This window comes from Vombatus ursinus, unplaced genomic scaffold (genome assembly GCF_900497805.2).
Source record: "Vombatus ursinus unplaced genomic scaffold, bare-nosed wombat genome assembly UNPS02009770.1, whole genome shotgun sequence".
Taxonomy (NCBI): domain Eukaryota; kingdom Metazoa; phylum Chordata; class Mammalia; order Diprotodontia; family Vombatidae; genus Vombatus; species Vombatus ursinus.
Window position 1 is genome coordinate 16,990,325 of NW_020949548.1, and position 23,974 is coordinate 17,014,298.

The 23,974-nt window shown below is 42.5% G+C and overlaps 1 protein-coding gene across 1 annotated transcript in view; it reads right to left on the reverse strand.

Moving 5' to 3' along the window:
* SOX6 (SRY-box 6) overlaps positions 1–23,974 on the reverse strand; it is a 364,739-nt gene that overhangs the window by 28,869 nt on the left and 311,896 nt on the right. Inside the window, exon 13 of the mRNA XM_027852618.1 lies at positions 16,033–16,141. Coding sequence (XP_027708419.1) covers positions 16,033–16,141 — 109 coding nt within the window. The remainder of the gene's footprint in view (positions 1–16,032; positions 16,142–23,974) is intronic.

Consider the following 23,974-nt stretch of genomic DNA (forward strand, 5'->3'; position numbering starts at 1 on the left):
CTCTCTCTCTCTCTCTCTCTCTCTCTCTCTCTCTCTCTCTCTCTCTCCCCCAACTTGTACACAGAGCATCAGCTACTCTGTTGATATTTACATCTCTACATGTACCCACATAAGTAAGACTTGTAAGTTGCTGAGCTAAGGCAGTAGGACCCATTTAGCCAGAGACCAGATGTGGCAGAAGCTACAATAAGGCGACAATTGGTTCTGGTTCCTAACCCTTCCAAGGGAAGCTGGCTGAGACTTAATTAACCTTCCTCCTTCGCTCCCTGCCACTCCCCACCCCCACCCCAATCCCAATACACAGGGCTGATGAGCTGCAAACTCCATGTGCTTCATTCAACCTAGGCTTGAAGCAAAATATAGGGAGTGAGAACCCAATTGAAGGAAAACTCACAGACCTCGTACCTGGAGGGTGATACTGCTCCCTTAACCCTCAAAACATGGGCTTATTTATGAGACTAATTCCAATAAACTGAATACTGTTGGATTTGAGGAACATAGTCAACACCCCTCCCTCTCAGTGTACAGGCATCCCTAAAAAACATAACATTTATGATGTCATGCTTTGTGAAACCTGCATGGTCCTGACAAAAACATAGGCTGGGCAAGAGCTTGGGATTCAAAGAGACCACTCATCCTCCTTCAGCCACTGGCTTGCTGGACAAAGCAGAGGTCCCACAACCTGCCACTTTCAGGACAATCCGGAATTCTAATGTTCTTGACATTATAAATATTACTTACCAATACCTGTTTGGATGCTACAGCTTTTGTGCATGTCAGTGGACAAAGGTACAACGGGACTTCCATGGATAGTAAAGTTTTTAAGAAAAGGTTTTACACACTCACAGAATCACATAGAATGTTGAAAGTTAGATGGGACCTCGGATCCTAGAGTTGGGAAGGGCCTAAGGTCCTAGTACACAGGATTGTAGGGCTGGGAGAGAACTTAGAACATAGAACACAGCAAGATATAACTATGAAAGAATATGGATCATGGAATATCAAAGGCCTCTTAGAAAACAGAACATAACTTGTTGATGCAAGAAGGACCCTTACAACATAGAGAAAACTGAGGTACAGAGAGGAAGTGACTTGTCAAAGATCATGCCAGCAGTTATAGGCAAAGCTATGACAAGATCTCAGTTTCCCTGACTCTCACTAACATGACACTGAAATTGGTTTCTAAAATGATCAGATTGGAGACAATTTAATTATTCCAGTGGCATTCAGCTAAAAAGGCCATTAATAACTTTAATTCACTAGCTTCTCTTTCCTGTTTATTGTTCCAGTGGAATCCTCTACTTGTCAGGATGTGGGGAATTATAAGCATGACTGGTACTGAGAGAAGTTTGCATTTTCTTATCTTGGTGAAAAGGGAGGAAGAATAAGAGGGAAGGAATAGCCAATATAATTTCTTCACCGTAAAGATTTGATGAAAGAATCCACATTGGCAAATGACCCACGTGGTCTTCCCTAATACATAAACACACACACACACACACACGCATGCACTCGTGCACATACACACACACGTGCATACACACACACACACACAAAAACATTTTTAGACTACATTAGTAAAATCAGTGTCCAAAATTAACCCAGTCAGAGAACCACTATCATCTACCCTAGTCAGGCAACATCAGAAATACTGTGTCTAGTTCCAAGTGCAACATTTAGGTAGGAAATTGGCAATCTGGCAAGTATCTGAGAAGCATTACTGGAGGGCAAGAGGACCTAAAACTATACCCTATGTGCATCGAATAAAGGAACTGGGGATATTTAGCCTGGAGAAGAAAATAATTGGGGTGGCTGTCTTTAGGTATTTGAAGTGCCTCGATGTTGAAGACCCCAACTAGCTTTGATCTATGTGGCAGTTATAGGGAGGCTGATTTCAACTCAAGACCAAGAAAAACTTCCTAATCATTACAGTGACTCACAAGTGAGATGGGCTGTACCATATAGTAGAGAGCGCCCCATTAGTGGAGATCTTTGAGTACAGGCTTGATGACAGGGCTTATTGCAGATAGAATTTGTATTTAATTTGGGTATGAGACTAGATGGGCTGCTAGGTGGTGCCATAGTACACAGAGCAGCAGGCCTGGAGTCAGGAAGACTCATCTTCCTGAGTTCAAATCCAGCCTCAGATACTTCCTAGCTGTGTGACCCTGGACAAATCACACAACCCTGTTTGCCTCAGTTTCCTCCTCTATAAAATGACTGGAAAAAGAAATGGCAAACCACTCCAGTATCTTTGCCAAGAAAACCTTAAATGGGGTCACAAAGAGTCAGACTCAACTGATACCAATGAACAACAACATGAGACTAGACAACCACTAAGATTGCTTCTAATTCTAAGATCCTAAATGTTATGAGAAGTACTCCTCAACTATTTTCTGCATGTCACCAACTATTTCTGTTTTTTAGCTATGAAGGGAAGGTGAGAATTCAGCATGGCTACCCCATGTGGTCTGCTCATCCCTAGAGCTGTGGATCCTGTTCCAAACAAAGCAACCATCTAGGTAGGTTGCTTCCCCCCCACCGCCGGGTTAATAACCATAACAACAATAATAACAGCCCATACAATGTTAATGAAACATAAGGCTGTCACTCTAAGGCTTCAATAGGAAAATTAACATTTCCTGGTCAAAAATGGAGGAGGAGGATTGATAAGCAGCATGGCATAATGGAAATGACACTATTTGAAATTAGAGGACCTGGGTTCAAATCTCATTTCTGCCACTATATAACCTTCATTGAGTCATTTACATTTTCTGGCCTCTACTTTCCTCATCATCATTTGGACCCCTAGAGTTCTAAATCTATGATCTTGTGATCCTATGGCATTCCCCAGTGCACATGACGAATAGGTTAAAAAATCACATGGAAATACTTTTAGAAAAAATAGACATCATTCCATTGGGCAATAGTAAACTATTGATAATAGGAAATAGTTGATAGGGATATATACCATGTGATTTGTCAAATGTAACCAAATGTAGTTTATCTTCAGATACAACCTATGGCAAAGATCGAAAAGTGAAATCAAAAGGCCCTCCACGGGCAATATCCATGTGAAGTTGACCATCCACGTGCCAACAAGGGAGCTTCAAACAAATGGCAGAATCTTGCAGATTCTTAAAAAAATGAAAATGGGTTTATAACAGCAATTCAGGACCAGGTATTGCCACCAGAATTTATAGAAGTTTGTCCTTAAGGAGTCCAGATTTAGTAATCAATGCAAATTGTGTAAGGAAAAGATAGAGACTGTGCAATACAGCGCTACAGGCTGCAAAATATTGCTCCTTCCAAATACCCAGCAAGACAGGTCCTGGGAGATAGAATTATATATCAGAAGCTTGCTATCGTGGATGGACAGCACAATGGTCAGCACAAACCCCCTGATACAAATAGGACCTCAAAATATCCTAGAAAACTCAACTAATAAATGATACTACAAACAGACCACTACCACAGATCAAACAGTTGTCCTCAATCACCCAGACCCAAAAAAAATTAAAAACATTTTAAATTCACGTTATCATAACAAATACTCATAATCTCTAAACTAGGTAAAATGAATAGTTTTAAAATTGTAGAGACCTTGCAGGAGAGAGCAAAATCATGTGAGGACATAATGAGATACTTATCATCTGTTTTCCTGTCTACTACCCAAGCTGTACAAAGGATATATTCAGTGGGCCTACAGAGAGTGAGCTTTGAGCCTCATAATTTCATTCAGCTCCAAAAAGCAGCTACTTTGTCTACCTGTACAATGTTTGTAAAACATTAAATGTAAAAAAAGTAACAACAGGGTAGGGACTTGTCTCAGGAGCATTTCTATCTGAATCCCAGCAAAAAGATGAGAATGAAACAATAATAATAATTGATGAAGATGATGACGAGTATAGCATACTAGCCAGAGCCAGAGATCTGACTTGGATTCAGAAAGAGCTGGGTTGAAATCTCACACCTGATACACCCTTGTTGTGTGCTCCCTGGGCAAGTCACTTAATCTTAATGCCACCTGAGACTACAAGGTGCTGACTTGCATTGGTAGAGGAAATTCCTCACAGGGCACTTTCTAAGGGGCCAATCAAAATAATAATGGGTAACATTTTGTTTAGTGTCTAGTCCAGTCAAACTCTTCATGACCCCCTTCTGGGGTTTTCTTGGCAAAGATACTGGAGTAGTTTGCCATTTCCTTCTTCAGCTCATTTTACAGATGAGGAAACTGAGGCAAACAGAGGTTAAGTGACTAGCCCTAGGGTCTCACAGCAAGTAAGTATCTGAGGCTGGATTTGAACTCAGATCTTCCTGACTCCAGGGCCACAGCTCTATCCATTGGGCCACCTATGTGCCTTGGTAACATTTACTTAGCACTTAATGTTCCCATATACATTATCTCTTGATCTTTCAAACAACCCTGAGGTCCTGGGATATTAGTATTTTCATTTTACAGATAAGGAAATTTGGTCTCAAGTGACTTCCCTAGAGTCATACATGTAATAAGCATCAGAGGCAACATTCAAACCCAGGTCTTCCTGTTTCCAAGTCTAGTGCTCTCGCCACTACACTAAGCTATCTCTTATTTAATGGAAAATTTTAGACCTATTTGGTTTGTGACTTAGACATCAAATCGAAGGGAAGTTCTGAGGGTGTTTTGTCTTTGTTAGCATGATGCTACTCCATCATAAGCTTTTCTACCTCAACATATTACCTCCCTCTACCATCAATGCAAGCCAGCCACCCCATTAGAAACTTCTACTCAACATCCTATTGTAGATGATATTTGAGAGTAGGCATCCTTCTTCATGACCACTGGAAAATGGAGCTTAAATCCAATGAAGATGCAATATCCCATAGCAAGACTCATCTCTTATCCCACCAGCACCAGGGCAGGAAAAAAATCAAATCCTTGGATCTATTCAAAGCCAGGGAATAAGGAAGAGACCTAACTCCTCTATCGATTAGTTTTTGACCATGAGTCCTCTGGAGGGGCACAGTTCAGATCTTTGGATTCAGATCAGGCCAGCAGCAGACAGAGCCAAAGGACAGAAGACCAGAGATTTAGGCTTGGCTTTCTCCATCCCACAAACAGCTCTGTAGAAGCCAGGAACAAGAATAATTACCCGCTTTCATCTTGTCCTCATTCAGGACCAATCATCCCTTGGAATGGGAAGCTTATATTGAAACAGCATGAAGCCGTCTCTTTGCTATAGAAGTGGAAGAAATATATATATTGAAACCCGAAAGCTTCAATCTGTATTTTTAGTGTAAGTTTTAAATGGCTGAATATATTGCTTGTGAAATTTTCTCCTAGGCTGAGACTTGGCATATTAACTTTTAGTTCAGAGTTACTTTTTACAGCCTGATCCCTAAATGTAACAGTTTACAATATAATGCAAAAAGTGATGAATTCTTACCTCTGTGCGTTCTCGTGGGCACAATCCAATTAGGGCCTTGGCAACTGTATACCTTGGCTCCCTGAAGGCAGCATGATATAGCACTTAACCACAAAAGGCTTGGTTTCAAGTTCTGACTCTGATATATAATAGCTCTGTGATCTGTGACAAATAATTTACATGCTCTGTGCCTCAGTTTTCTCATCTGTAAAATGAGAATGGTAACACCTTCTGCTACCTCCTCAGAGGAGGATTGTAAGGACTAAATGAGGTAAAATATTCAAGGTACTTTGTTAACTATAAATTATTATATTGCTGCTACTACTACTACTACTACTACTACTACTACTACTACTACTACTATTAGTACTAACTAGAGCCATGGAATATTCTGGGCAAATCACTTAATTTATCCAAATCTCTTTGTTTCTTTATCTGCAAAGTTGAGGTAATATTTATACAACCTACGTCACCTGGATGTTGTGAAGAAAGCACTTCGTAAAACTCAGTGGTGCAGTGGATAGAGCACTGGACCTGGAGTCAGGAAGACCTGGCCCCAGACACTTAGCTGTGTGATCCTGGGCAAGTCGTTAGTCTCATTTCCTCAAATAATCAAATAATAACAGCACCTACCTCATAGGGTTGTTGTAGGGAACAAATGAGATATTTGTAATTAGTGTTAGTATAGTTTCTGGCACATAGTAGGTCCTATATAAATGCTTATTCCCTTCCCTTTCCCTATATAAATTTGGGCTTCTGTGATGATGGTGATGACCTGGAATTTTACAGAATCAATTGTAAGACAGAGAGATTATTGTTAAAAAGAGATCCTTCAGGAAGCAGCAGGAAGAGCAAATAAGAAAACACTACCCTTAGTGACAGAGGAAAACAGGTGAGTTGAAAATCCCCAGTGACAACACCTTTGATGGTTTACCACATTTATGATCTGGAAATCAACAGCTTCACCAGTATATATATGACCAGTAAGAAATTCTAGGTCATCAGATTTTAAGCTAAAAGATCCCTGTTCAAATTCTGGCTTTCTCCTAACTGTGTGGCCCTGGCTACGTTTCTTCACCTCCTGAGGCCTCAGTTTTTCATCTGTAAAAACTTCTACTCTCTACTCCACAAGATTGTTAGAAGGAAAAAGTTTAAAAAAAAAACCTCAGCACCATAAAACTAGCATCATCATTATTATTATCAGTGGTGTGCATGTAGGAAACAATTAATTATATTAGTTAAAAGAAAAAAGAATAAGTGAATAAATGAATAATGAAAATAATGAAAAAAATTCTTCATTTTTCTTGATTATAGCTTAAAGAGATAAAACCTCACGGCTTCCCATACTTCAAAACTGGCCTACATAGATTGCAGAACCTTCATTTACCACACAAGTCTATTGTGATTTTGGGGGATATTTGTTTAAAGCAGGCTAATAGGCTGCTGAGGAGTGGGAAGATAGCCTTTGTCTCTAGCCTCAACTCTTGCTGGTGCCCAGGTCTTCTTTCTCAACTGATGGTGTATATATGCTTTGTGTAGGGGCAGGGAAAGGAGACACACTTTCATAATGCTGAGAAAGGGTCTGTACTTGATCCTACATGGACCCCTCCACTCTTCCTGCTTCAAATGATTTTCAGTGAAATGTAAGCTACTTGAAGGCAGGGAATATGTTTTTAATTTCGTTTTTTGTATCTCCAGTGACTAACCCAATGCTTTCTTCTTAAGATGGATTGGAAAGGGAGACAAGGTCATAAAACTCAAAGCCCATCGCAGAGGCTGGGCACCATGCTGCCTGGAGGCCAAGGTTAGTTGCTGGGCCACAGAAACGCTCTCTTTGTGGCCAGGCTTTTCTGCTGTTGGGCGTCCATGTATCAGGTCAAGGCCGGCCTGCTCTGGGGCAGCCAGGAAGCTCTGTACCAGTGGCTTCTATTGCCTAAACCTCTTTCTTCTACCACAACAGGAGCTTTCCATCACCTGGAGGATTCAATAGAAATTGTTCTCCACCAACATTAAAAGTTATTTTGGAGCTTTTAAGATGCAGCAAATATATTTCCTTAAGAGAACTTTATCTGTTTGTTTAAGAGGGCTGCACTTTATATAGAGTGCTGATATAAACTGGTGCACAGGCTCCTGTAAAACTGTTTATATCCACAGTAAAATATATTTTGTGATCTTCACAGTATAGCACCAGGCCATAGGCATGGCCCTTCTGAGCTCTGGTTTGTTTTTTGTTTTTGTTTTTGTTTTTTTCCTGAAGGCTGCTCTGCAGGCCCTCCCATACCTGCCTGTTACATGGCCATTGGCTATGTTGCCAGCTTGTGCATTGTCTTCTGAGTTGATTTTTCAGGGTGGGCTTATCATTCTAAGCTGAGAGCAGTGAGCACCTTCTCTCTTCCTTGAAGCTGTGGGAGACCAAATTCCCAGTGTCTAAACACAAATTTGGGTGACATCACCTAGCCTTTCCTGTGTGAGTTTTTATTCTCTTTTTTGGACTGAGAGGGTTAGACTAACAAAACATTGTGGGCTAGAGTTCATTTTGTGCAGGGGTTCTTAGCTCCCCTTTGGCAGTCTGGGGAAGCCTATGGACCTCTTCTCAGGATATCTTTAGATGCATAAAAGACATAAGATTACAAAGGAAACCAATTACGTTAAAACATAATTATCAAAATATTAAAAAAAAAACAAGTTCATGAACTCCAAGTTAACTTCTGATCTAGTCCAAGCCCTTCTTTTCTGGATGAGGGAACTGAGGCCCAGAGACAGTAAGTGATGTACTTCTGGTCACCATAATCATAATACTGGAACTGGGATTCAAACTCAAACCTCTGGACTCTTTCCATGCTGTTATCTTTGTCTGCTTTTCGATTACAGCCGAGAACAAGGACTATATTGCTGCTCCCCCATAGCACCTTGTGTAGGCCTTGGCACAGAAGGAGAATTCAGTATATGTTGACCTACTAAGCCAAGGCTACTTTCGGGACCAAAAGAACCATCCAGTAGGAATGTTCTCTTTCTACTTTCTGCCATTCTCTCCCCAGAATTGCTCAGGTGGGCAGTTTCAGCCTTCCTCTCCCCCTTTCAGAATCTGACATCTATCTGTACTGATATTTCTTATAAGCAACTTCTCCTCGATGGCTTTGTTCACTGAGACTTGCAATGCAGTCTACCACGACACACAATTGTCTTAATCATTTAGCAGTGAAGTTAGAGATTCACAGGCCTGACCACACAGTCCAATCACTTCATTTGACATTTGTAGAAACTAGAATCCAGAGCAGGAACGGAATGACCTAAGGTCACATAGTGATGGGACCTAAATTCAAACTCAGGTCTCCTAGTCCATTATCAAATATCTAAAAGGTTGCCATTAGGGAAAAGGAGTGCTATGCTCATTCAAAGAGATGACCAAGACCCCATGAATGGATGTTATAGGGAGGCAGATTTCCATTTAGTATAAAGAAGAACCTCCTTATAACAAGAAGGGATTGCATAATTTGTAGCTTTGTATGTCATGGTAACTGGCACACAGTAGGTGCTTAATAAATGCTTGCTTGCTCGTTGAATGAATGAGAGTTAGCTGACATAGAAGTAGAGCTTGGCTTTGTCACTGGAGACAAGACCTGAGTGGGAGGTTGACCAATGCTGCCAAGATCTCTACCCACTCTAAAATTCTACAGGTTCATATATGAGGAATTTCCCCAAGAGAACATTTGATCTAAGGACCCTCAAAGCTCAAAGTATAAGAAGGGCTTAGATCCCATCCCAAGCAATGCCAGGGACCTCCTTGTTGCCCTAGGCAATGAATCACCTGTCCTCCTAGTAGGAGAAAGTGTTAGCAGACTGAGGAGTCTGCTTATCACTAGACAGGACATTCTGAAGAGGTCCCGGGACAACCTTCCTGATTTGTCTCCATTCCAAAACGAGTCATCATAAATCTTAAAAGATGAGACCATCTTGAGACAGGATCCTGACAAACTCTCCTAAGGACAAAGCTTGGGCATGGCTGGCTTAGCCATCCTGCTCTGCACCAAGCCCCAGCCTCCCGCTCTGAAGATGTTAGATCAGGGAAGAGAATCCTGCAACTTAAGACAGTTTTTAAAGGGATTGCCCCTCAGTTCATCATCCACTGAACCACAGGCAGCTTTTTATTCACAAGCAGGTTATACTTTCAACTCTCTAAGCCTAACAAGATCCTATAGGAAAATGAGGTCATCCTGTCTTTGTCTAAGATTAGGGTATTCCTTTCTACTAAAAGAAAATGATTTAGAAAAGAGAGATTTAGTGTCATTTGTCCAGCAGTTCTTGTGCAAACCAACACAAGTACGCTATACCAGCTGAAGGAATCTATCTATTGCTATTGAATGAATGAATGAATGAATGAGTAAATGAATGAATGAAGCCCTAGAGGTCAGGAAGACAGCATGGAGAAATCACCTTTGCTACAACAAAACATGTTGTGGGCTTTCTGAAGACCTGAGAATCACAGAATGTCAGAACTGGTAGGGACCTTGGAACAAAGACTATTGACAATCAGAGGGACCTGAGAGAATAGACTTTCAGAGCCAGAAGGGATTTTAGAACATGAAATAGAATGTCAGAGCCAGAAGGAACCTTAATACACACAACAGGGAACGTCAGAGCTGAGAGAATTTAGAACATAGACTGTCCAAAATAGGAGGGCCCTTAGTAAATACAGCAGAGAATGTCAGAAAGGGGAGGGACCTTAAAACATACATCAGAGGACATCAGAACTGGGAGAAATCTTAATACACAGACTGTCATAATGAGGAAGGACCACAGAACAGAGAATATTAAAACTAGGAGAGATCTTAGAGCAAAGATGTTAGAGCTGGAAAGTACCTGAAAATATAGAATGTTAGAGAAAAAAGGGGTCTTTAGACAGAATAGAGTATTAGGACTGTAACGAGGCTTGGAGACCACTCCTATCCACTATTTTATAAAAGACAAAAATGAAGCCTAGAGAAGGAGGTGACTTGTCCAAGCTCACAAAACAAAATTTTAGTAGCACTGGGACTAGAATGCAGGACTCTGGATTCCTAGTCTGGGTTTTTCTCCACTATGTTACATTGCTTCCACAGTAAGTGAATTGGGATAAGGATTAGCTCCTCCTCTAAACAGAGCTCTGAGGAAGAAAAAAAAAAATCCATACAGATATCTGCTAAAAAAGTAAAAGTTGTGGATCAGTCTTAATGAATTCACAGTGACTGAGAATCCCCTGTCTCCTGGTTCTGTCTTATCTAGAGCCCAAGGATCTGGGCCCATTCAGCCCCTTTGAAGCCCTCCACTGCTTCAGCCCCAACCAGGGCAAAAACGTGTTCTGCACATCCTCAACACCGATGAATTGGGGGATTTATAAATATCGTGGTGAGCGAGAAATGCTGTCTTGTCACATTCAAGCCAAATAACAGCTGGACTTTAAAAATAAAATGTTGAAGCCATTTGCCTTTTATATTTTTAATTTCTGTTTTCCCTTTGTGGGGCTTTGTCATTTGATTTTGATGAGTGGTTAATGCGCACGCACAGCTGCCTCTGTCAGTGGCCTTTAGCCCCCTGCCTCCCTATCCAGGGCTCCAGAGTCAGTGCCCATGATGCTTACTGAGCGATTCAGGCCCTTTCAAAGTCCATGGGCATGTGCCAGCAACCCCAGCCCTGGACATGGACTCAGCTTCATAAATAACCCGGAAGAGCAGGCCCTCAAAGGTCTCAGTTTAGGGTACTGGTTTTTGTTGCGTTGTTTATTTATTTATATGTCTGTGTGTTTGTTTGGGGCAGCACCTGTCTTTCTGGCTTTGCTGAGAGGGATGAGAGGAAAAGGAGAGGAAGTCAGGAAAAGAGGCAGGAGGGAGGGTACTACCCCTTTAAAGGGCTGCTTCCCAACCCTAGGGAAAGTAGGAACCAGTCATGCATCCCAGCAGCATGGGATTTTTGCTGGAAGGGACCTTAGAGGTCATCATGTCTAAGACTTTCATTTTATAGATGAGGAAACTCAAGCCCAGAAAGATAAAAAAGACAGCAGGAGGCCATGCATCTTGTCTGGGGCACAAGTAGGATTTAAGTACTGGTTCTCTGAGTGCAAATCGAGGGCAGACATGGAGGTGAGGGCTATGGGACTGAAGGCACGGGATCTGTCCCCCCTAAATGGCCCTGATTTCTCTTTATACACTTGAGAAGGCAGCGGCTCTGTTTGTTTCAATAGAATTGATTTCCTTTGTACTTTTATGTACTTCCCTTTATACGTTTAAAAACATCTTATTGAGAAGGGTTCCAGTGGCTTCACCAGACTTCCAAAAAGCAGGTCCATCTCTCTCTCTCTCTCTCTCTCTCTCTCTCTCTCTCTCTCTCTCTCACACACACACACACACACACACACACACACGAAGAATCCCTTAGTGGGAAAGGACATAGGACAGGGAATGCAAAGAATTGGGTTTGAATCCTCACTATTCATCAGCCTTGTGACTTTAACCAAATCACTTGTTCTCTCTGGGCCTCAGTTTTCTAATCTGCAAAATGAGGAGGTTGAATGAGATAATTCCTAAGATTCCTGATTTGGCTCTTTCTGAGTCTGTGAAAATGGAGGAATTACTAGGAGGCCCTGTACTGACTTTAATATTAACTGTAACTCAACACATTTGAGTGTGGCAGGCCGAGCAATAGGCTTAGGTTGGAGCAGGTGCCAGGGAATCTGGCATACGAGTAGTCAGCAGAAGGCACCCTCCCCCACCCCAAATGCCCTGCCCCCGCTGCCACCCCCCTTCCCCAGCACCCCCTTACAAAGGCATCTTGCTTCTGTAGGCACTAAGGCAGGTAACCGGACTCCATTCATGAACTCACATTCCCCCAAGGCACACAGAGCCTCAATGGCAGCCCAGGGCTTGCTTCTGAGGAAAAGATTTCACACGCTCCAGCAGGACCCGGGCCACTACAGACCTTCTAAAGTTACACATGTCATGTGGGGCTGCTCAGTATGGTACAGTAACAGGAGAGGCAGTGGGTGACAAATGCTACTATATTTAGGGGAAGGGAAATGGGCCACACCACGGAAGGTCACAAAAATTCTGCCCTCCAAAAACCTAGACACCAGCTTTGGGAAGAAATCACATATATACAGCACAGAGATACTTGGTAGAACTCCCAGAGACTCACCACTTTTATCGTACTCAGCTTATAAAAGATGGTGAGGTTTTTGTTTTGTTTTTCATGACAGTGAGTGTCCGGAAGCTTGTCTTTACTATCCATGCACTGATTCTTGATCTTCAAAGCAACTGAGACCACCCACCAGATTCTCTTGGCATTGCTGAGAAGCAACTGGATCTATTTATGCCCACTTTCCAGATTAGAGCTGGGGCGAAGACAGGTGAACAGCATATGCCCTGCATTTCTGCAGGAGGTAGCTTTAGAGTCAGGAAGAGAAGGCAGGTCTCCGTGGCTACCAAGCCTTTGCCCAACTGAGCAGATCCCAAGCATCCCATAGGACTGCCAGTATGGCTCACATCGGGAACAAACTGTGGGACAGGGAGTCAGGAAGTCCTAAATTCAAATATTACCTCCAACACCTACTAGCTGCGTGACCCTGAGCAAGTCAACCTCGCTGAGTCTCAATTTCTTCATTTGTAAAATGGAGAAAATATCATCTAACTGGCAGGGTTGTTGTGAGGATCAAGGGATCAGGGCCCAATACTGCAGAGAATTTCACTTAAAGCACTATGTGAAGCAGCCACGACATGTGATTGCCTCAGAGTCAGGAAAACCTGAGTTATGTCTTGTCTCTGACACATACTTGCTGTTTAACATGAGACAGATCAATTAATCTCTCAGTGCTCTAAGGCTGTCAGCTGCTGGGCAGGCACCAATCTGCATAGATAGAGGGATTTCCTCATGAGGGGATCCCTCTACCAATGAAAGTGCCCCCCAAAAATGCTATGAAATGCCTACTGTTATATGATGTAATATACCCACACAGATGGGTAGATAGATAGGTAGGTAGGTAGATAGATAGATAGACAGACAGATAGATAGATAGATAGATAGATAGATAGATAGATAGATAGGTATGCCACATTATTGAAATGATTTCTCCACTCTGCAATTTAGACAAAATGGACCAGCAACAAAGCCAAAGTCAGTCAACAGAGATAACAGAGACCAGAAATGAGACCTGCCTCTGAGACTGGATCTAGCTTCCAGGACACTTTAAGTACCCTAATGGTCCACAGGGGAGCTAATGCATAGTGACCTGCACTGGTTGAAATGCCTCCTCTGGGCAATTCATGACGATGGTGACCCAAAAGAAAAAATCATACTCTCCAGCTCTATCCTCCACTGTCTTCCACTCCCTACACACACACACACACACACACACACACACACACACACACACACACACACACACACACACACACACACACACACACACACTCATTTCAACTTCTGGAATATAGCTTACATCCCACCCTTCCTCTCCCCCCTGTTAAGGCCTCATTTCTGCTCATTCAGACAGTTGTCAGTCTTTTATGTGTTGTTTTTTTGTTTGTTTGTTTGTTTCCATCCTTTCCCCTCTATAATCCCCTGTATTGGTCATGTCACTCCCCAAACCAAAATCGTCAGCAGCTCAACGTTACCTACTAAACAAAGGATAAATCTTTAATCTAGGGATTCAAGGTCCCCCTCCCCCACCTGGCTCCAATCTATCTGTATGGTCTTGTTTCATGCTATTCCCTTTCATTTCCTCTATATCCCAAAGTCACTGGGCTGTTCTCTTTCACCTCTGCCCACCCCTACTCTGCGTCAGAGACATAGCTAGCAATTCCTGCACCCGCAGCAGCACAAACCATGTCTGGGTTAAGGACTGTGAAATGCCTTCAAATTAATTTTTTAAGGTGGGCCACTCGTCCCCATGGGCAACAGGGGGGTTGGAAGAAGAGCTCCTCTGGGATGCCATCGCCAGGCCTTTTGTTTCGTTTTGTTTTGTTTTGCTCTCGTGGGAGAGAATGGAAGTATATTCTCCGGTAGCTTCCGATTTTTACAAATCCTTCTTGCTAGCTAGGTGCTGCATACTATTGTTTCTACGCAGCTTAAAGACTGCAAATGCCATCAGTAGTCTCAAAATTTGTCACCCTGGGACGAAGTCCCCAAGGCCCTACTCTAGTTAGCTCTCCTCCGCACCTTTGTTCATACTAAGCTCTACCCCTCTCCTATTCCAGTCTCCTCCTATTGAAATAGCACCCTTGTTTCAAGGTCCTGCTCAGATGCCACCTCCTCAGACGCTCCCCCCAAAAAAACAACTGGTGAAAGTGATCTCTTTCTTGTTGAGCTCTCCTCCCTTACATCATAGTTGTTGATGCAGTTGTCCTTCCTAAATTAGAATGTAAGCTCCTTGAGAACAGGACTCGTGCCATGTCTATCTTTGTTTCTCCAAGGTCTGACACAAGCCCCTGACCACGGCAGTTGCTTAATAAATGTTGAATTGAAATCAACCAAATATTTCCCAAGTAGCAGTGATATGCTCAGCACGTAACCAAGTACTGCCCCATCCTGCCATCTTAGGAGAGGGCTGTTTTCTGGAAACTTTCTGAAGTACCTCTTGGTCCTAAGCAGCAATATCTCTCAGTGCTTCTGCCGCTGGCTCCTGGACTGATACCTGGGCACCGTCCAGCAGTTTTGTCTGATTCTGATGCTGCTGAGAAATGTTTCAGGCCACAGAAGCAGAGCTGTGGTTTAAAGGGCGTGAGGGAGGGCCAGGTTCTCTCTCCTTAGGCTAACGGAGGAATTCTGCTTGGGGCCAGAGACAGGAGCGAGTATTGTGTTACACTGAAAAGAACAAATTAATCTTCTCTGACTGGTGGGAGGGTTTTGGCCAAAGGACAGGCTAACGGGAAAACCAGCCAGGTCTCTGTGATGATGACACAGTCAATAACCAGGCAACGTTGTTCCCTAAGTGCCGAACCAAATCGTAAATTCTACTTGGTCCCCAGAGAGCAGGTCCTACTGATTTGCTGAAGTGGGTTCAAGCAAACTCAAAAGGACCTGGATCTCATGACAAAGTTTGAGGTGAATGCCTGGTCTGCTAGGCAGGCAGGCAGGCAGGCCTTCTTTTCCATCACTTGCTCTCAGAAGATTTCAGCATTAGGTTGAGCAAACCAGCACTCTGGACTGAGCAAAGATGGCCATGCTGCTAAAGCCTGGTTCCTAAAAATGGACTTTGCTCAGTCTGGCCATCCTTTATTCAGAGCCAGAATCACTTTTGCACAGTTTTCTTGGGAGAACAAGCAGAACTCTCTGCCCTCGGATGGAGGTAGGGGTGCTTCATTAAAATATGTTCAAAGGACACAAAATGCACCAGCAAGGTACCCTTGGAGATAGAACTCTGTAGGAAAGCCTCAGCTGTGTTCTTCATCCCCAGCCCATACACACACACACACACACAACCCTCCTCCACTCGCCATTCACCTCACAAGGCCATAAAGAGAGATGGGCTTGAACACTGTCTGTTCAAGATCCAGATGAAGGCTCCCAAGAAAGTCAGTCCTAGTCTACCAGTCACACATGGCTTTAAACATTTTATGAGCAGCAAGCAAAGACCAGAGGTACCCCAGCAGCAACTCACCCTCTGCATCTTCAGGCCGGGTCAGATCAATGACTCCTGGGCCCAGTTTCCCATCTTCGTTGGACTTCCCTGTTAACGGGGGGCCCAGATTCTCAAAGTGTGTTCTCTCCTAGAAGAAAGAAGAAAACCCATTAAGCTCACAGCGGTCATAGGAACAGCCATATTTCCTCCCATCTTCATTCCTTTCTTGTTCACTAGGTGAAAAGCACAGATTCTGAAACACTGGCCGTGACTAAATCCTGCTAGAGAAAGCTTGGAATCTGGTGCAGTCACTTCTGTCCAGTTTGGCCCATGGGCCATATGAAGGACAGCTCAGGTGATGGCCAGAAACCACAGCCAGGAACCCTGTGGGCTCTGGACTGGCCTGTTTCTCCCTCTATTGGCTTTGCCCTCTTCAACAAAAAGGAATCCAATCAGCCTCTTCCAGCCTCAAACGCAGAACTTGAAAGAGCAATTCCTATTAAAACACACTGTGAAGTTTAATGGGAGAGGCGTTTTTTGCCATTTAGTGATCACAGTTTGCATTTGTACTCCTGAGGAAATACAAGTCTGAATTTTATGCAAGAGGGTTTCAAAGACAAATATTTCAAAGCAGGAATAGCAGATGACAGCGTCGTTGGCGCTATTATTTTGCCTCGGAGTTTGAACTGAGCCTCTACGGGAAGTGAATAACAGACCACTGCTCCTAGCAAAGCAGGGGGCCCCGGAGAGTTCAGACCTGCATGGGACCTGCCAGTGCGGGAGGAAAAAGGAAAGAAAGGCAGTTTACTTGTTAACCCAGTTCTTCAAAGGATGCAGGGCCTAGGACATTGCGAGGGGCCAGCGGGGCTAGGGTCGCATGATGAAACTCCAGGCAGGGGCCCTCCCTGCATATCAGTGCCAAAGTGTTCAGTGGGTATTACTAATTTAGTGTTCTTGTTTGCAGGACTAGAAGAAGTCCTGTTTCCCCCAACAGTCCCACCCTCCCAAGGCTTGTTGCTTCTTTAGACTAAAACTTGGCATTATGTCGTACTTGTGAATGAACGAAACCTTATGGAGCATTACTATGAAACAATATTAAATGTCATGTCAGCTTGAATTTAGAGACATGAAATACCAGCGCCCGTCTCCACACCGGCCCAGCTTCTGCATGTTCTTCCTAATGTATTATGCAGCCCCGGAGTGCCGATTGCTGTTCAATCTATTGTTCAGTGACCTAGTTCTGTACTGAGCCATGCTAGGCATTCGATGGAAACGCTCTGAGTTTTCTCTTCATCGAGATGTTTAGAAACTTGGAAATATCCTTAAAGAGCAAACATACAATTACTTGATAGCTGCGGTGCCTCATTTGTACAGTCTCAATACGTTTGTGCTTTCTAATATGATTATTTTTTGAATATCATTATATTTCTATAATTAATTCCCATCAGTCAAATTGTGCAGGAAGCTTTCCCCGTTCCCCTCAGCACAGAATATGTTTAAATTGGCACTGAAGGAAGATACAGCACAAACCTGGCTCTGTAAGCCCTCATTCACTGGAGAATTTCTAGGTGGTAAAGTTGTCCGAGGACTGTTTTGGTCCCAAAAAAAACGGTGACCCTTCATTTTTTCAACTAGGGAAAAGGCTAAGGAGGAAGACTGAGGTAGACATGGGGCAGCTTTCCTAGATATGATATCTGGAAAAAAGGTAAATGAAACCAAGAGTACAATCCCAAGTATGATCCGGTGATGTCCTCTTTCATAAAAATGCAACCGTGCATGGGTGGCTAAGCGTGCAAGGCCTACTGGCCCAATACAAAATAAAGCGACATACAATAAATGCAAACAGTCAAATGTTATATGTAAGTCATGGGGTCAGTCATTTCTAACACCTCAATGTTCAGGTGCCAAGGCTTAGATTTGAAGGAGGGGAAAGGGAAAAAAAAATTAAAGCAACTGTAAGCCCCAGGAAAGGAAAATATTCAACCTTTTTATCACATTGTTTCTCATTGCAAACATTTGCATTTGAATGCTTTCCCTCACGTTAAATGCAAAAGGGGTTCTGCGTGACACCTGCAATCTTCTTGGCAGAACAACCTTTGCTGTGTATTTGCAAGGGGGGAAAACAACTTTCTACTCTGAAAATCAACAGACTGTGCTACCCATCAATATGCATATTTCAAGGATCTTTCCAAGTCAGTCATTCTCTTTGATTTTATCGGAAAATATTCTCTGTCAAGAAAAATAAAATAAAATAAAATAAGTTCCTGAAAGAATATCAATATTTTGACAAGGAAGGAGAAGAGGGAAAATTATATGCCATGGTGTATAAAATCCTAAGACAACAAAGCTTACATGATGATAATGTTTTCTTTTTTTTTTTTAAAGGAGTGCTCTCACAATTCAGTCCTATGAGCCTGTTTTTAACTATAACAACAAAAAAAAAAACATTTGGAGTCACCATTCACCAACATGAGCACACATATGCACATGCATGTTTCCACATTCATTCTAAATGCCCTTGAAATCATTCATTTCTCTCACTTCATTCAAAACAAATTCTTTTGCAGTGAACCTTTCTCATAAAATATCAATATTTTGGCCAAAGAAAAAAATAACCCACAAAGCTTTCATTCAATATGGGAAAAAATAAATCACAGATGAGACGGTTTTGACCAGTGTACATTTCATATTTTTCAATATTAATACTATTCTTCTTGTCTCTGTGCCTACAGAAAGAGACTGTCAAGTTCTGCCCTGACAGAGAAGCTTCCCCGAGTTCCCCAGAAGAAAGACATCCAATCGGCCTTGCTTCAAAGAACAGTGGAGATCATTTCTTTGCCAGCCAAACCACTGTAAATAGTAGAGTGCCTGGTCACTGGAAGAGAATATGTATCTGACTCTGGGCAACCGAGCTAAGCCAAGCTTGCTCTGGTGGAGTTGGACACCAAGACTCATAAATAGTGGATATGGCCACAGATGCAGAAAGATTTCCATTCCACAACATGTGAACTTTGGGATCAGTCTATTGAAGAGAATTCTGCCAACAGGAGAACACGTAGACTGTGCATGGCAAAATGTTTGCTAACCCCCATTTTCTTCCCACTCTGGAAGCTCTCATCAGGCTACACTATTCGTAGACAATTTGAAAATGGCGATGATGTTTCATTGATACTTTCATCCTGTCCTCCCCACCCACTTCCCCACCACCACCCCCCCCAGGACAAACATCCAGGCTTCTGCCTGGCAGCAGAATGTTCATTTTTACGTGCTGAGCCGTGATTAGACACTTATTTATGCATTATCAGTCACCAACATGCAGGCAACATAAAAGTTATGGAAAAAAATTAAAGTCAGCTCCGCTGTGTCGGTAGGCCTGTTGGCTCTCTAAGTGCTTTGAGATTGTGATGTATGAGGTGGATGTTGCATATTAAATAAAGATATTTAAATGATAAAGCCCCCTTTAGTGAGAGCTGATGAATGTTAAACGTTACAGGCCACAAGCCAGTTGCATCCATCATCTTCACGGATTATTCCAGCCAATGCTGGGCCGGCTCAGTGATGACAGATAGACTGCTACATTATTATCCCTGATTTCCAGAGTCACTGAACAAACCATCCAACCTCTTGGGCATTATTTTTAACTTTGCATGAAATTAGTAACTTTTCCCCTCACTGTCACGGCAGGACGGCTTCCGAGCAATTTGGCCTCTGCATCCGGGCACAGGGGAAGCCTGGGTTTGGGACAATCGGGACGAATCAGGGGTGGTTTTCTTCCACAAACACAGGCAACTTCCTGTGACTGGCAACAAATGTAAAATTGTGATCTTGGGGAAAGAAGAGCCATGAACCAGCAAGCACACAATAATGGCTTTTCTTTGCACTTAGATAAAAGCTGAATTTTTGATGCACACAGTATATTTTAATAAAATTTTATATACTATGTTTTATACACTTATTGGCTATTCCATAATAATGTGTGTGCTAACAGTAAAATTGCTCTTAAATTTATGTGTGTTATTTATATGTTCCCACGTAACAATGCTTTTTGTTGTAAAAAAATATTCTGTTTATTAATGTAACTTTACAGCCCCTGCATCTGAGATCCGTGGTAAATTAATGACATTTTTATTATTTTATAGAGTCATTAAATTTTTACTGATCACTCCATCAAACCAAGGCAATAAAGACTATAATGTAAACTGGGACACTTAGATCAAGGGAGCAGGAAGACATTCCATATAGGCTGAAGCAAACGGCTGGCTATAAATGATATTTATATCATCTTTAAGCATGGGAGAATACTTGGATAAGTTTGGCAAAACTGTTTCAGGAGTAGAGTGGATGCTGTGCTTAAATAACAGTTTACTTTCCAGCGAGACAGGCTTTTTTCAAACCATATGCAAGAAGATGACTGATTGCAGCCATCTTCCAAAGAACAATAAATGGAATAGAATCATACACTGGGCACCCCTCCCTTCTGGATTACCCAGTGCGATCGGGCTGTACCCGGGCTTCAAATGATTTCCGCATGCTCCCCTTCCCTGTGTCTGAAACTGACACTAAAGACTGAGAAGGAAAATGTCAGACACCTTGAATGTCCTTTAAAATATTTTTAATAGTTCTTACAAACAAATCAATTTCATTTAAGCCCAGGTGGTTGGACAATGATGTAATTGTCCTCAATTTCAAAAGTCTTGTTTCAGAGGCTGTTAGCAACCTTATTTTTTTTTCTCCCAAAAATCAGAGTTCAGATATTGACTTAGTATGGGTCATTCACAGAAGCCACAGAGCAAATGCCCAAGTGGCCAAATAGGCAGTTTATATACACACAAAAATGTACATACATATATGTATATCTACATATGCTACAGACAATATTCTAGTTAGAATGGATACAAATAATTATGTCATGTTGTCTTCACATTTAAATTATATTATAATTAGGTTACTAAACACTAACTGTCTTAAATAAACCCATATGTGGGTTATTAGTTAATTGCCATCTATATTCTGTTTATATAGAGGAGACAGTAAACAAAAACTGCTGGTCTATGGTACTCTCAAACTTAAAATGTGCAATGTGCTTTGTGAGATTTGTGCTGGCTTTTCATTTAAATTTACAGGAATTTTGGGTTAAGTTCCAAAATTTAACCATATGATTTAACAAATCTGCAAGCCAGAAGCGAAGTTTGCATGATCATACAACATGAGAGCTGAGGGACTCTACAGAAGTCATCCAACTCTCCCATTTTACAGTGGGGAAACTGAGGCTTAGAGAGAGGAAAGAACTTACCCAAAGTCACATAGTAACCCTTGGTGTCAGTGGGAAAGGAGAGGAAGATTCTAAGAGAGCTTTCAAAAGATGAATTGATACAACTTGATGACTAACTGGATAGAGGAGATGGAGGGAAAAAAGGCTACAAAGATCCCTCAAAGGCATGGTACAAGGGGCAACTAGGTGGCGCAGTAGATAGAGCACCGGCCCTGAAGTCAGGAGGACCTGAGTTCAAATTCAGTCTCAGACCAAACACTTGACACTTACTAGCTGTGTGACCCTGGGCAAGTCATTTAACCCCAATTGCCTAAAAAAAGAACAAAAGGTACAAGAGAATAACAGGATGCCAGAAGCAGAATAAATCTACCCATTGAATCCTTCCATTTTACAGAGGAAGATAATGAGGCCCAAAGACGAGAAATGAACTGCCCAAGATCCCACAGGTGGAAAGTAGAAGATCCAGGTCTAGAAACCAAGTCATCTGATGCCCCAGTTTAATATTCTGTCCACTTGACTGCACTTTTCATTTTTCCTCCTATGCCATCATTCTCATTTTTGAAAGGTCTCTTCCCACCATACAAATCCTTCAAGACCAACGCTAAAGCTGACTTCCCCCATGGATCTTCTGACTGCTCCAGCCCACACCAACTTTTTCTTTCTCTGACTTTTGATAGCAATTTATGATCTGTATTATACCATTTAGTCATTAAATTTATACTACTTCATGGTGTTCATTGTGATTATAATTGTATTTCTCCAAATAGAAGGCAATTTCCCTGAGGGCAACACCAATGTCTTCTTGTATGTCTTCAGCAGCCTTGGTATACCCCTTAGGGTTGAGCACACAGTAGGTACAAAGCTAATAGATGCTTCTGAAATCCTAGGATAAAAGACCCCATGCCTGTGGCATTGTATATGTGGGTATCTGATAGGTCAACGTGGCGGAGCAGATAGAGCACCATCATCAAAGGCAGCGTGGTACACGTCAATCTTGCTACTGACACCTGTAGCATGACCCTAGGCAAGTCATTCAACCTCTTGGTGCCCAAGTGGTGCTCTAAAATGGAGGTACAGCATGGACAATTGACTAGAATCCTTGACTTGAGACAGAAAGACCTGAGTTCAAATCCCAACTCTGACACTGATCCTCTAAGCTCTCACAATGTAATTCAACCACTCTGAGACTCAGTCTCTCCAAATAAAGTGAAGAGGTTGGACGAGATGGCATCTAAGGTGTCTTCTAGATAGCTCTGTGATTTGTGTGATTGGTGAGAAGTTCCATGCTAGAGATTCCCTCCCCTAATGAAGTCACAGATCTGGACAAATAGATACAGACAAAGACAGAAGCACAGTCACAGACACAGACACAGGCACAGACACAGTCACTGACACAGTCACAGATACAGTCACAGACACAGACACAGACACAAACACAGTCGCAGACAGTCACAGACACAGACACAGTCACAGACACAGTCACAGACACAGACACAATCACAGACACAGTCACAGTCACAGACACAGTCACAGACACAGTCATAGTCACAGACATAGACACAAACACAGTCGCAGACAGTCACAGACACAGTCACAGTCACAGACACAAACACAGTCGCAGACAGCCACAGACACACACATAGACAGAGACATAGACTTAGACGTGGGCATAGACATAGACACAGTCACAGACACACATAGACTAGCACAAGCCACTAAGTTTCTCTCTCCCTTGGTTTCCTTCCTCATCAGTTTGGTCCAGCGAGCACAAGCTCTGGAGTCACAGTACCTAGGCTCAAATGTCACACTTCGGTGTGATCTAAGGCAATTCATTTTGCCCCTCTGGGTATCAGTGTCCTGATCTGTCAAAAGGAGAGAGTTCAACTAGTTCTTTACCTGGAGTCCATGAATGTGTTGTTGTTGATTTTTAAAAATACATGTTGATGACTATATTACAATGCACTCGGTATTTTATCTTAGGCCTTTTGATATAATTCTGAGAAGGGTTCCACAGGCTTAATGATTGCCAGAAAGGTCCATGATACAAGAAAAGGTTAAGAACTCCTGGACTAGATGGAGTTCTCTCTTAGCTTTGAATCTATGGTTCTCTGGATAGGGCTGGGATAGTGTTGGAGATAGGGACAGGGACTGTCCCTGCGATTTCGTTGGTATAAACAACTCCCTGGATAAGGAAACTCCTACCAATGCATGTTGGCACTTTCTCTCCAATGCACAGTCTTAAGAGAGTTGCCCAGAACCCTGAGAGCTTCGGATGTGCCCAGGGTCAGTATGTGCCAGAGTCAGGACTTAAACCAATCTCTCCCTGGTCCTAAGGTTAGTTCTCTACTATATGATTCTGCTTCTTACCACAATCTGGGAAACGGGCATAATAATGCTTCTGCTGCTCAGTTTGTAAGGCTATTGCAGATAAATTACTTTGGGGCCATAGAGACATAGGTTGATTCACTCTAAGGGTAAATAACCAGTATCACCAGATCCAGAACCACAGAGCTAGAAGAGGTTCTAGAGAATACGTAGTCCAGACCTTAATTACTTCATAGATGAGGAAATTGATGTGCAGAGTCCATTGAACTGCCTAAGCTCCCACAGAGAGTAAGTGCAAGAACCAGGAATAAAAGCCAGGCCCAGTGTTCTTTTTATCTCTTCTAGAATTACACGATGCTTCCGTCCTGAGAACTAAGAAAAGTC